The sequence below is a fragment of the Natator depressus genome, chromosome 20 (genome assembly GCF_965152275.1).
Source record: "Natator depressus isolate rNatDep1 chromosome 20, rNatDep2.hap1, whole genome shotgun sequence".
Lineage (NCBI taxonomy): Eukaryota > Metazoa > Chordata > Testudines > Cheloniidae > Natator > Natator depressus.
Genome location: NC_134253.1, coordinates 1,929,482 through 1,942,853, shown reverse-complemented (window position 1 = coordinate 1,942,853; position 13,372 = coordinate 1,929,482). Strand labels below are relative to the sequence as shown.

General features: G+C 66.5%; 1 protein-coding gene across 1 annotated transcript; it reads left to right on the top strand.

The window, feature by feature from the left end:
• The first annotated feature begins 3,241 nt into the window (after window positions 1–3,241).
• CD63 (CD63 molecule) lies at window positions 3,242–10,989 on the top strand. The gene is made up of 8 exons (XM_074934896.1): window positions 3,242–3,374; window positions 3,651–3,728; window positions 8,573–8,761; window positions 9,054–9,128; window positions 9,354–9,449; window positions 9,669–9,818; window positions 10,306–10,389; window positions 10,706–10,989. The coding sequence occupies exons 2-8, from the start codon at window positions 3,663–3,665 to the stop codon at window positions 10,769–10,771; spliced, it is 726 nt and encodes a 241-aa protein (XP_074790997.1). The 5' UTR covers window positions 3,242–3,374; window positions 3,651–3,662; the 3' UTR covers window positions 10,772–10,989.
• Window positions 10,990–13,372: the final 2,383 nt, after the last annotated feature.

Below are 13,372 nucleotides of genomic sequence, written 5' to 3'. Positions count from 1 at the left end.
TGGTCTGTGGGGGTGGGGGCAGTTGGGCACCAAGGGTGTGAAGGGGCGGGGGCGGCAGCACCATTCAGAGGAGGGGCAGGGGGCTGCAGGCAGCCCCTGCTTCCCTGTCGGGTGCCTCAGACCTGGGCGTCTGATGCCACCCCCACCCCCTGGAGCCTTCCAGCCTCACCCCCTCTGCTAGGGCTGCCCGTGCTGAGCTCACCCCTTTGTGCCAGCCTCCGCCGGGCCCCCATTAAACCATGCCTTTCTTTTCCTGCCCTCTCGCCTTTCATTTGTTCTCCCTCCTTCCCCCGCCCCAGGCCCCTGCCCCGGCCAGCCCCATCTCCAGACCTATTGCCCGGCTGGTGCTCCCGGGGCGCCCGGTTCTAACCCGGCCCTGGAGCGGGGCTGGGCGGGCTCTGGGACTGGTGGGCGGGGGGTGCATACTGCAGAGCCCCTCTGAGCATGGCAGCAGGCCCCTGCTGCACTGCCAGCCGGAGCCAGCAGGGGGCAGGAGCAGCCGGGGTGTATAAACCCTGCTGGGCAGGAGAATTTCCCCGTCTCTGCCCAGCCAGGCAACCCCCCCCCCGGGCCAGGGCAGGGGTGCCAATCCCCCCAGGATGAGCAGTGAGCTCGGCGCCAGCAGCCAGGCCTTTGTCTCACAGCTGGATGCTCCTGGCATCCCCTGCCCCCAGCAGGGCCCTGGGCAGAACTCAGGGGGGTCAGTGCAGTGCAGCATCCAAGCCCCCTCCCCTGCCCCAGCAGCGGAGTCGCTGGACCCCTGCCCTGCTGCCCAGACTTTCCCTGGCTCCAGGCGTTCTCTCTAACCACCAGCCCCTGCCCTGGGGCTCCCCTACCTGGCAGCGCTGAGCTGTCCCTGGGCAGGGCAGGTGGGAGGAGTTTCCATACACCTCACCTTGCTGCTATCTAATCTGGAGCCAGGGAGCACCTCTCCAGGGGATGACAGCTCTGATCGGGCCCTACAGCAGGGCCTGGCTGGCTCGGGGTGGGGGGCTGGGAATGGGGCAGGAGGCCTTTCCTGTCTAGGGGGCACTGGCTTTGATCCCCAGGATGGGGCCTGGCTGGCTCAGGGGGACTGGGAATGGGGCCTTTCCCCTCTGGGGCGTGTCAGCTCCGATCCCCAGGGTGGGGCCTGGCTGGCTCAGGGGGGCTGGGAATGGGACATGAGGCCTTTCCCCTCTGGGAGGTGCTGTTTCTGGTCTAACTGTGTCCTCACCTGGGGTCATTTCTGAGCTCTGCACCCACCGTGAGCAAGTCACCAAATCTCTCTGGGCCTCGGTGCCCCGATCACTGGCCTCCCTCGCCCTGTCTGGTTAGGGGTCGGGCTCTCTGGGCAGGGGCTGGCTCTTCCTCTGTGTTTGTGCAGGGCCTGGTACGGGGGGGCCTTGATCTCATTTGGGGGGCCTGTGCAGGGCCTGGTACAAGGGGGGCCCTGATCTCGGTGGGGACCGCTAGCCACTACACACTACAAATCCTAAAGTAATGTTCCAGCTCCTCGAACGGGCGGCCCGGGCCCATGCCCGCTGCCTGAGGGCACCTACCACACGCTCTTTGGCGACTGACCTTGGTGGTGGGTGGGATGGTCTCTGTATATAATGCCCCTGAGGGAGGCTATAAAACACAAGGTATGAGGGAGACATTTAAAACCAAGGTCTGGCCCCTAACTGACAGCCCCCCCCCGGAGACTGAACCGGGCCTGCCATCGCAACGTGGACATAAAGAAAAGTTTGTCCTGTCCGGGCTGACGCCAGCCCAGCACCCAGGGACTTTCCTGGGTAAAATGAAGTCACTTTACAAGGCAGTTCGACAACAACCAGGCATTGTCTGCATCCCCCAGCGGGGGAAACTGAGGCAATGAGGAAAGTGACCTGCCCAGGGTCACACAGCGAGGCGGGTGGAGTCGGCAGCAGAGCCTGGAGGTCCTGGCTCCCTGCACCAGTCCTTGGAGCACAAGCCCTCCAAGAACTGGGACAGAACCCAGGAGTCCTGACCCCCCCACAATGCTAAACTCATCTGGATCAGGTGGGAGGGGCTGGGACTCCTTTTCACTTTTGCGGGGGGCTCAAAGGCTCCCGGGAGCAGGCGATTCAGCGGCTCTGTGCTGGGCCCTGGGCCCGGCACTGTCGGCTCCCGTACCTGCCGCAGGCTGTTCTGCTCTGGACCGCGCTATTTGCGAGGGAAACCAGGTCTCGCTCCTGCAGGTCGCCGGCAATGGAGGATCCCCCTGCCCTGGGGAGGTGCACCAGGGGTTAACCCCCCCCCCCCCCCGTTAACAATCTGGGCCTACTTTCTAACTGGAATTTGTCTGGTTCGGCTTCCAGCTAGCAGCCCCTTCGGACCCAGCATTCAGCGGCTTAGGTCCCGTCCCATACGGGACTAGCCTCGCTGCACAGAGCAGCAGGATCATCTGGGGCTGGAATGGCTTCGACTTCAGAAAGGAGACGACTGAGGGGGAGAAAATCAGGCCGGGGAGGGGAAAAGTGGCTAGGGAAGGGTGATTTGCCCTTTCCCGCACGACAGAAGCCAGGAGTCCCCAGTGAAGAGAACAGGCAGTGGGTGTCCTACAAACGAGAGGCAGTCGTTTTCATGCAGTGCACGGTTAACCCGTGGAACTCCTTGCCAGGGGAGGCCCAAAGTACAACTGGGTTCAAAAAAGAACTGGGTCAGTTCGCAGTCAGGGCCGCAGGCAGCCCCGTCCTGGGTCGCCCTAAACCTCTGACCGCCAGGAGCTGGGAGGGGAAGCCGGGGGGGGGGCTCGGCCAGCTGCCCTGTTCTTGGCTCTCCCCCTGGCGCTCTGGCAGGGCAGCTGGTGAAGACGGGATCTGGGGCTAGACGGACCCTGTCCGCCCCAGGGCTGCCCCTGCCTGAGCCGCTTTAGGGCAGTGGGGCTGGAGGAAGTTTCTGTTAATTCCCCCGGGAGGTGGGGGGAGCCCAAGTCACGTGGGGGCTGTGGGGCGCTTTCCAAGGGACAAAGTCAAACTCCCCGGCTCGTTGCCACCTGCCCCCGCCGCCCGTGGGGGGCTGAGCGCGGCCCCGGCCGAGACCCCGACCCGTAGGGGCCCCCAGAGAGCCAGCAATAGCCAGCTGCCCCCGCGGGGCCGCGCGTGGGGGCCGATCCCGCCCGCCCGGGGCTCGCAGGGCTGGGCCGGGGGCTCCCCGTGGGGCCGGCGGGCGGGTTAACCGGGGCCCCTGGCGCCGGGGCTGGAAGCCACCCGGGGGCGGGGCCGCCCCGCCCCACCCCACGCCCACCCGTGGGTTTCCTGTTGACTCACAGGGGTCACATGGTGCCGGGCCCCTCCTGCCACCTGCGTGGAGCCGAGCGAGTCAAGTGACCGGGCCGGGCGGAGGCAGGAGCGCGGGGCTGCGAGACCGAGGTGGGTGGGGGGCTTTAGAAAGTGGGGAGCCAGGGGGCGGCTCCCGAGGTGGGCGGGGGAGAGGGAAGGAGGGGTTGGGGTTGGGGTTGGGGCTGGGGCAGGAGGGGGGAGGATTCCAGCTTGGGGGGGTATGGAGGGGTGGGGGGACCCGCTGCCGGGGTGATTCCGGCGGAGGGGGGCTTTCCCCGGGCGAAGGGGCCGGGGGCCGGCTGTGGGGGGGGGTCTGTTCCGCACTCCCCCAGCCCCGCGGCTCTGCTGCGCCCTTTGTTCCCCTAGGCACCGGGCGCGATGGCGTTGGAAGGCGGCATGAGATGCGTCAAGTTCCTGGTTTTCTTCTTCAACTTCTTGTTCTGGGTGAGTCGGGCCTGGCCCCCCCACCCCCTCGTTCCCTCGGGGTGACCCGGGCTGGCTCCTGATTGCGTCATCCCCACCCCCAAGTCTCCCCCCGCGCCCGTGGGCGCGTCTCCCTGCCCCCAGCGCTGGCAGGGGTCTGGCTGGCCGAGCGGTGGCCGGGGGTCCCAGGTTCCTGCCCCGCCCTGCCTGGGGAGGGGGGCAGAGGCTGGAGACTTCCCCCCGGGGGTGGGGCAGAGGCTGGGGTTGGACCAAGTGGGGCTCTCCCCGTGGACAGGGGCTGGGGCAGGTGGGGGTTCGGGTCCCTGGGGACATGGGGGGCTGAGCCCCCTCTGTGACAGGGCATGAGCTGGGCCTGAAGTGGGGTGGGGCTGGGCGGAAGGTCTCCGGGGGCCTGCAGGGTTCCCGGGCCCTTCTCAGAAGCAGCTGGGCTGCCCCTGTGGCAGGCTGGAGGCCGGGCTAGATGGGCCCCGGGCTGAGGCTGATGTGTGGGGCTGAGGGGCCAGTTTGGCTCATTAGAGAGACCAGGGAGATTCTGAGTCTCAGCCCTGAGCCCTTCTGAAGTTTGGAGCCGGGTTCTTGGCTCTGGCCCAGCCCCAAAGAGGCTCCTTTTCCCTGCTGTGGGGACAGGATGTGGGCTAGCTGCAGCCCCACTCTGGTGGCTAATGCGGGGCTCAAAGGGCCCTAAAAAACCACAGAGCATCACTAATACCACTGTCTGCCTCACACTGGGGGCCAGGGAGGAAGTTGGCTAGTATTGTCACGAACCTGGTGCCACTCAGACCTTCATGGCCACAGCGGGGCTTGACCCCAGGTCATCCAGCCCCAAACACCTTGCCGTTCCAGCACACTGGGCCTCTCCCCTGCCTGTTTGCAGTATTGGGTCTATGACAACAGGCCTGGGGTTCTGGCTCTGCCTGGCAGAGAGCATAGTGGTGCCACCTTGTACAGGCCTTGGCTCGCGATGGCAGGTGACTTCTCTGGAACAGGCCCCCCACAGCTCATGCCCCCGGGATGCAGGAGTTTCCATTTAATGTGTCTGGAGGGTGCGAACCAATCCAGAATTGCAGGTGAGGAGACGGGGCCTTCCCAGGCTGCACCCGGCTCTCCACTGGGGTGGGGCACCAAGGGATGGTTGGTTGGGCCCTGAGGCTTTTCCTGGTGCTCCTGGGCAGGAAATCTGGAGGGTGTCCGCTTGGGAGTGATTGACTTATTTGGGGGGGGGTGTGGATGGGGGGGCGGGGTGGGAGGTGGGCAGCTAATCGTAAACAGGAGTCAGCTGGGGAAGATGTGATACCTCCCCACCCCTGGCCCAGAGTAGCTGGTGATTTATTGCTAATAGCCCGGCAGCTGCACTGTTGACCTATAATCAGCCAGCATTAGGTTTCAGGGGTAACACCCCAGTGCAGTGAGTGAGTCATACCCATTTTTTCCCCAAGAGCGGCTGGAGACCTTAAGCCTGGCTTCTGGGGCTGCTCGACAGCGTATTCAGCATCCACGGAATTGCCCTGCTGGCTAATCCCAGAGCAGGCACGGGGCAGGCCTCCCCTCCCCCTGGGCCACGGTGTCTCGCCTGCCCTGGACAGATGCCCCCTCCCCCCGGGGAGCTGGGCCTCCCTGGCCCATTCGCCCCTTGACATCTCTGCTGCCACTGCCTTGGCTGTCTGTGACCTCGGTGGCTGTCGTCCCTGGAGCCCGGGCACCTCCTGGCCTGTGGCAGGCTGGACACTGCATGGGGACTGTCATGGTGCTGATTCCAGCTGAGGGGTGCTGGGCCCCCTGACCCGAGGGAGATGCTATCACGGCCCGTGTCATGTGCCATCCGAATGGCCAGGGGAAGTGGCTGGTGGGGAAAGACCCGGGCAGGGCCTAACGGCTCCGGGCTTCGATCGTAATCAGCCTGCAATTGCCCAGTGGAACGGGTGGGAGGGCGCGTCCTGCCGAGAAGAGGGGGCTGAGTCACCCCTCGTAGGCGGGAGGAGTGGCTCGCACGGGGGTCTCACTTGCTCAATGGGGGGAAGGAGCCAGGGCCTCCTGTCCCTGTCCCAGCCCCACCCAGCCAGGGAAGTCACAGAGTTTGGGAGGAGGAACCAGCTCAGCTGTGAGGAGGGGGCGTGTGCCCAGCCCTGGCCACTCTCCCACAGAGGTTGGCAAGGGGACCCTTCAAACCCATCGGCACCAGGGGATCCCTGGGCAGTGCTGGAGCGTCCGCGCTCCCGCGGTGCCAGGGGCATGGCCCCGGTGCCCGGCAGTCGGGCTCAGCAGTGGATGTGGGCTGGAGCCGGGGAATGAGGAGTGCCTGGCCCAGCAGGGGCACTTGTGACCCCAGTAGCTGGGTCTGCAGCTCCCCTCTGCCCGGCATGGCCTGGGGCAGTTTCTCCCCTTGCCACCCTGGCTCCGCTGCCCACGTGAATGCCGTCAGTGGTACCTGGCCCGGCCCGCCCGTGGTGAGCAGCTCAGGGGAGCGTCAGTGTTTGCACGGGCAGCCAAGCTGGCTGCTCTGTTTACCCTCCCCGGCAGGTAAATACACCTGGGCCCGAGAACACGGGGCTTTCCTGGGGTGGGGATCCCGGCCGATGGAACGTCACTGTAAGGGCTCCTGCTCGGGATCTCTGACTGGCAACCTGTGCTCCCCTCCCGCCCTGCTCCTTAAACACCAGGAATAAGGCTCCAGAAGGTGGAGTGGCCTCATTTGGCAGATGGGGAAACTGAGGCATGGAGAAGGGACTTGACTGTGGCAGAGTTGGGATGGGAACCCGGGGGCCTGAGCCGCCTCTGCTCTAACCGCTGGATGTCACCATCCTCCTGGGATGGGAACCCCGGAGGCCTGGCTCCCAGCCCCTCCCCGCCCCGTAGCCCACCCCGGAGAGGTGGGGGTGTGGGGGCCTGGCCTGCCCCCCGGGGCAGCTCGCTGGCAGCAGCAGATGGCAGTTTGTTGCAGGGCCGGTTGGGTACCGCTTAGCACCGAGAGCTCGTCCCGCTGACGGGGCGGGGGTTGAGGCAGGGCTGGGACGAACGTGGCAGCCCCGGGATCCCAGCAGGGGGTGGGGGGGGTCACGCTTGGCATTGGTTCCCGGTAGTGGAAGAGCCGGTGCCAGGATCCTCTGCCCCCTGCGAGGCCTCACACCCCCCCCGCCGCCGAGTGCGTGCACACACACGCACGCGTGCACACGCACACGCACGCACACACACACACAGCCGCCTCTCGCAGGCCAGGCCGGAAACCCAGGCTCCAGTGGAGCTCGGCTTTAATAACCCCCCACCCCCACCCCCACCGCCTGCCATGTCGCTGGGCTGGAGGAGGAGAAAGCCGGGTGGGCTCTGGGGGGACCAGGGAGGGCAGGATGGGGGGGGAATGTTATTCCCCTGTCAGGGACCCCCAGGCCCCGTCACACCCAGGGGCGGGGCCTGTTCTCCCATGTGGCTTCTTCCGGTGCCCCTCCCCCCCCCACTGGTTCCAGCCAATTTCCCCCCCCCCCCCCCCGGGGGCTGAGCAGGGAGAAAGGGAAAGTCCCGAGTCACAGGACACCTACCCCCCGAGGGGGGCTCCCATGGGATTACAGAACTCAGACCTGGGGGGTGTTGGTGGCAACAGCTGAGTCCCCAGCCACACAGGGTCTGGTGCCCCCAGCTCTGTCCTGCTGGTACCAAATCACCCCCCTGCTCAGCGGGGTGGGGACGAGGCTCCGGCTCTGCCAGGGGCTTGGGGCGGGGTGGGGGCCTATGATGCGGCTGAGCAATGCCGCCCTTGCCCAGCAGAGGGCAGTGGGGCACGTGCCCCCTCCACCCGCCATGCGTCCAGGGAATGCCCCTGCCCGGTCTCCCCAGGGTTTGGCATCTCTGCCCCTTGATCCCAGGCAAGTGGGTGGAGTCCATGCACCAGTGGGTCTGTGTTTCTTGGGCAGGGAAAGGTAAATAGGGCCAGGTGGGGCTGTTTGAGAAGGGGGTGGAGGCTGGTGGCGGGGAGGCGAGCCCGTGTGGGGTGTAGTGTACATGGGAGTGTGGAAGAGGCGAAGTTCAATGGAGTTTGTGCTTTGAGATCCTCAGATGGGATGGGGAGATAAGGAGGCCGCAGGGCCTGGGTCTGCCTGTGGGTCGCTCTCTGGGGCCAGGTAGGACTTACCTGGCACATCTCCCCCTTATTGGGGGGGTTCTCACCCCTCCCCTGCTCCAGATTATCTTTAGGGTGGCGGGGTCTCTCTGCCCCCCCATTCTAGTGTCTGAGATGCTGCCAGGGTGATGCCATGCAGACAGGAGACACCAGCCGCCCTGGCACTACTCAAGGGCTTGGGGTGTCCTGGCTGAATTCTGACGGGGGGGGGGGGGTACCTCTAACTCTCCAAACCCCTCCCCCAGGAGGGGATACCAGGGGAGGGAATACTGAGCAGGACCCAACGGGAGAGGGGGCGGGAACACCTTTCTCCAGCACTGTTGTTCTGAGGCTGCCATGCCCTGCCCCAGAGGTGGCTGCATTTTAAGCGTGGCCTCCGTGCCAGGCCTGGCATGTGCTTCAGGATCCTGGGGGGGGGAATTTAAGCTCTTCTAGCAAATAGAGAAACTCCCTGAGGCTGGCAGGACTGGCACTCCCGTCCCCCCTCCTCCTCATTCCAAAAGCCACCCTGGCTACAGGCGAATCCCCATCAGCTGCCAGCAGTACGGGGCTGTGACACACAGCTGAGCAGGTCAGGTGCCATCCAGCAAAGGGGACATGGACAGCACTTTCTTGGCTCTGGTGGGGCCCGGGGCCAGCCAGGGGCCCTTGTTGACTGGGTCTGGGAGGGGTGAGTGTGGGGGAGGGGCGCTGGTCAGGTGATGCTCGGGGTGACCTGCCCCCGTCTCCCCCCCAGCTCTGCGGCATCGCCCTCATCGTCATCGGGATCTACGTGCAGATTGAGCTCAACAAGACACTGATCATGAGCAGCCCTTCGGCCTCGGGCGCCCCCATCGTCATCATCGTCGTGGGCGTCGTCATCTTCTTTGTCTCCTTCTTTGGCTGCTGCGGGGCCTCGAAGGAGAATTACTGCATGGTCACCACGGTGAGGGGGTGCGGCCAGCAGCAGAGCTGGGGGCAGGGCCAGCGGGGGGCTGCGGGGCAGGATTCGGGGCACCCCAAGGGTTTAGGATGCGGGGGCTGGGGGCTGCGGGGCAGGATTCAGGGGCACCCCAAGGGTTTAGGATGTGGGGGCTGTGGGGCAGGACTGAGGGGCACCCCAAGGGTTTAGGATGCGGGGGCTGGGGGCTGTGGGGCAGGACTGAGGGGCACCCCAAGGGTTTAGGATGCGGGGGCTGGGGGCTGCAGGGCACCGCTCACCCCACTCTCCCCCACAGTTCGCTGTCCTGCTCACCTGTATCTTCCTGGTGGAGATCGCAGCTGCCATTGCCGGGTACATCTTCAAGGACAAGGTGGGCACCTCACCGCCGTGTGGATCCCGCGATGAGGGGTCCTGCTCCCCCGGCGCAGGTGTCTCTTGGGGAGACGCGCTTGGGGCTGTCTAGGGATCACCAGTGGGGCTCAGCCTGGGTCCGGGGCCCACCCAGCTGAGGCGGTGGGTGACCCGAGAGCCCACAAGGGGGCGCTTGGCCTCAGGAGCTGCGTGTGGCTGCTCTGACCCCCTGCTCCCCCCCCAGGTCCGTGCTGTGCTCCAGGACGGCCTGGAGGACGCCATGAAGAAATACGGCAACGACACGCTGGTAACCCAGACCCTGGACGATCTGCAGAGGAAAGTGAGTGGGCTGGGGCATTGCGACCTTTGACCTCTTTGGGGGGCCGGGTGGGGTGCTGCCGGCTCTGGTTCCAAATGCTGGACCAAGTTTCCCCCTCACAGCTGGGGAGGGAACCTGGGAGTCCTGACTCCCAGCCGCCTGCTCTAACCACTAGACCGCATGACTCTGCGGCCAGAGGGTTCCTGCTTGCTCTGACGCCTGGTTCTCTCCTGTTCGCAGTATTCCTGCTGTGGGGCCAATAACTACACGGACTGGTCCGCCATCGAACCGTTCAAAAGCAACCACAGCGTCCCCGCATCCTGCTGCTGGGCAAACGCCACCGTGCCCACATGCTACCTCAATCCCACGCCTGCCACCATCAATGTCCAAGTGAGTTCCAGCCTGGGGGTGGGGCGCGAAGGGGGGGTTCACACTGTCCCGGCTGGGGCCGGGGGGGTGTGGGCAGGGCGGGGGCGTGAAGGGGGGGGGTTCACACCGTCCCGCCTGGGGCCGGGGGGGTGTGGGCAGGGCAGGGGCGCGAAGGGGGGGGTTCACACCGTCCCGGCTGGGGCCAGGGGGGTGTGGGCAGGGCAGGGGTGCGAAGGGGGGGGTTCACACAGTCCCGGCTGGGGCCGGGGGGGTGTGGGCAGGGCGGGGGCGCGAAGGGGGGGGTTCACACAGTCCCGGCTGGGGCCGGGGGGGTGGGGGCAGGGTGGGGGCGCGAAGGGGGGGGTGGGGGCAGGGTGGGGGCGCGAAGGGGGGGGTTCACACCGTCCCGGCTGGGGCCGGGGGGGTGGGGGCAGGGCGGGGGCGCGAAGGGGGGGGTTCACACCGTCCCGGCTGGGGCCCTGAGCTGCCTCGTCGGCTCCCCCTGCAGGGCTGTGCACAGAGCATCGAGGCCTGGCTGAAGAAACACATCGTCATTGTGGCGGCCGTGGCGCTGGGCATCGCCTTCTTCGAGGTACCGAGCGTCCGCCCCTGGCCCCTCCCTGTGGCATGCCCGGCCCGCCCCGCCCCTGAGTCCGGAGACAGGCAGCGCTGGGGGTGGGGCGGGGGAATCCAGGGGTGCTGGACAATTTCCCCTGCCCTAGATCCTCTGGCTGGGCCCCTGGGGGGGCGAGCTGGGGGTACCCCTCTCCCTAATGGGCTGGCGGGCAAAGGTCACAGGGCCAGGCAGTGCCCAGCTGGTGGGGGTGGGGGGCCGCAGCAGGCGGAAGGTTAACGCCGGGGGGGGCCGTTGGCATCGTGGTCGCCTGACGCCTGGTCTCCTCTTGCAGCTCCTGGGCATCATCTTCGCCTGCTGCCTCATGAAGGGGATCCGCAGCGGCTACGAGGTCATGTAGCCGGCGGGGCGGCCCCGCCCCAGCCCGGACTCTGGGGGGGCTCCCCGGGGAGGGGAGGGGGGTGTCGCTCTCTGCCCCTTTAAGCTGTCAGACCCGCCTTCTTTCCACAGCGCCCCCTGGTGGGCAGCTCCTGTCCTGCAGCTGGTACCGTATTTCCTCTAATGGACGGGTAGCAGGTGCCTTAAACATTTGCCAAAACCTCTCCCCCTTTTCTTACTTTAGCGGCCCCTCCCCCCGCCTGTCCAGTGTCGGGGGAGGGGGGTTCGGGGGGGGGTTCTCTGTCTTTGGGGGGGGAACGTCGATACGTTTGAAGATGTGAGGGGGGGGCACAGTATTTTGAAAATAAAAAGCTTCCCTGGATCTCTCCGTTCTGATGCCTTGGGCCCGTTGGGTTCTTTGGCTCTGGCCTGGGCCCCGGCTTGAGGGGCAAGGGGGAGATTTGACCTCGTCCCATCTGGTGTCTGATGAGGGGGGATTCCCACACACGTGGCCTGGGGTGTCCGTGCTGGGGGTCCCAAGGGACCAACCTCCCCCTCGTCAGTGGTGAGTGGGGGGCAGGGCCTGCCCACAAGTGTTAACCCCTCTGCTGCTGCAGCGGGGGTGGGACCAGGAGCCCGGGCTGCCCAGCTCAGTGGGGGGGCGTGTGTGATTTTTCCCCTTGCTCCCCCCAAGGTCCCTCTGACCCATGAGTCCCCAGCCCCGCTCTGTCCCCAGCTGCCTTTTAGCCCAGGGCTGTTGACCACACACCAAGAATTTCACCCTGGTTGATTCTATGTTTGACGGGTGGCCCCTCCCTGGAAACATGGTGGGAGGGGGCTGGATGTATTCACTCCCCCGCCCCCCTCCTTTGTTTAATATTTTTCAGCCCCTGAAGGTCACTGGCGACTGTTGTCATGGCAACTTGTCCTGGCCGCTCCCCTCCGGAAGGGTCAGGCTTCCTGCAGCAGGAACCGGGGGAGCCAGCAGGGCCCCCGGGGACTGGGTGGAAATGGGGGGCCCTGCTGTGCTGAGCAGCTGACAGCCTGGCCTCTTCCAAGCCAGCAGGAGCCCCTGGGCTGGGGGCTCCTTGGGGAGGGCCGGGGGGGTCAGCTAGTTCAGGGGTGAGGCTGCTGGGGCCCCCTGCCGACTGGCGCCTTGTGGCCTCCTGGCATCCCCTCAGCCCCCCCAGTGGGCGCAGGCACCCACAGGGGACACCCCACCCCACTCCATCTCCGTGCCCCCAGTGGCCGGGCAGCGGGGGCTCCGTGACCGGGCAACTCGTCGCACCTGGGGCCACCCAGCGGCTGGGAGCAGCTCGCTCCCACCCGCCTGCTTGGATTGGACAGCAGCCCCAGAGCTGTGCCCCCCCGGAGTGAGCAGCCCCATAGCTTTGCCCCTTCCCGCAAGTGAGCAGCCCATCGCCCGTAGTGAAGGAGCCTTGACTTTCCTTGGGGCCTGGCTCCCCGGGATCATTGATGTGCTCGCGGTGGACCCCTGAGGGGCTGTGGCATTTACTGTCTCCCAGCTGGGCCCCCTGCTGGTCACATGTGGGGCTGCAGGGGGGGCAACCTCCCCAGCTTTGCTGGTTCAAGCCCCGGGACCGGGGCTAGCAGGATGGGAGCTGCGGCTGTGCAGGCCTAACCTTTAAAAGGGGCAGAGCCTGCAGCCCCAGGGCAGCGTGGGCACCAGCCGCCTCTGCCCAGCCTGGGGACCTGCTCTCCAGCCTGGGGCTGTGCCTCTCCCGAAGCGCCACAGGGAACCCAGCCAGGGGTCCTGCTTTCCGGTGTCCCGTCCCCAGCACCCCCTCGAGCAGCAGGGCTGAGACCCCCGGAGTCCTGACCCCCCCCACCCCACTAGCCCCCTACCTTCCCAGCAGCAGGGCTGAGAGCCCCGGAGTCCTGACCCCCCCCCACTGGCCCCCTCCCTTCCCAGCAGTGGGGCTAGATCCTTGAGGCCAGCCCCCCAGCACCCTGCTCACCGCTGGCCCCTGAGGCTGTGTTGCACTGAGCAGGGGGCTGGTGGGAGGCAAAGCCCGGCTGGGAAGGGGCATCGCCCAGTCCCTGCTCAGGGGAACGTGAACAGAGCCGAACGGGCCAGGCCTGGTGTCCTTTGGGGGCCGGTTTATTTCCAACAGGCTGCGGGGTGCCGGGGCCCGATCACATGCTTTGGGCTAAAACCCACATGTGGTGCCCCCCTCCCCCAGAGCGGGGCTAGCGGACGCGGCAGGCCGGCTTCGGCAGGATCGTGGCCAGCACAACATCCACCACGACCGCCGGCAGGTAGGAGGCAGGCAGCCAGAGCAGCTTGGCGTCCCAGCCGGCACTGTACCGCGTGCGCGGGTGCTTGGCCTGCAGCGCGTGCTCCATGCAGCTGGTCACCTTGCTCAGGTCCGGGTCGCAGATGAAGTCCATGATGAGCCGCTGCACCTTCAGGTCTGGGGGGAGAGAGGGGGGCCCGAGGAGCATTGGCCGGGGTCGGCAGGGCCAGGCACAGCCCCCCACACACGGCTCCCATTCCTGCCTCCTGGGTCACTGCCTCCCTGCCATGGGCACCCCTGTGTTACAGGCAGATGCAGCCACTTCTGGGGTGAGGCACGGCAGCTGTTGACACAGAGATCCCTTG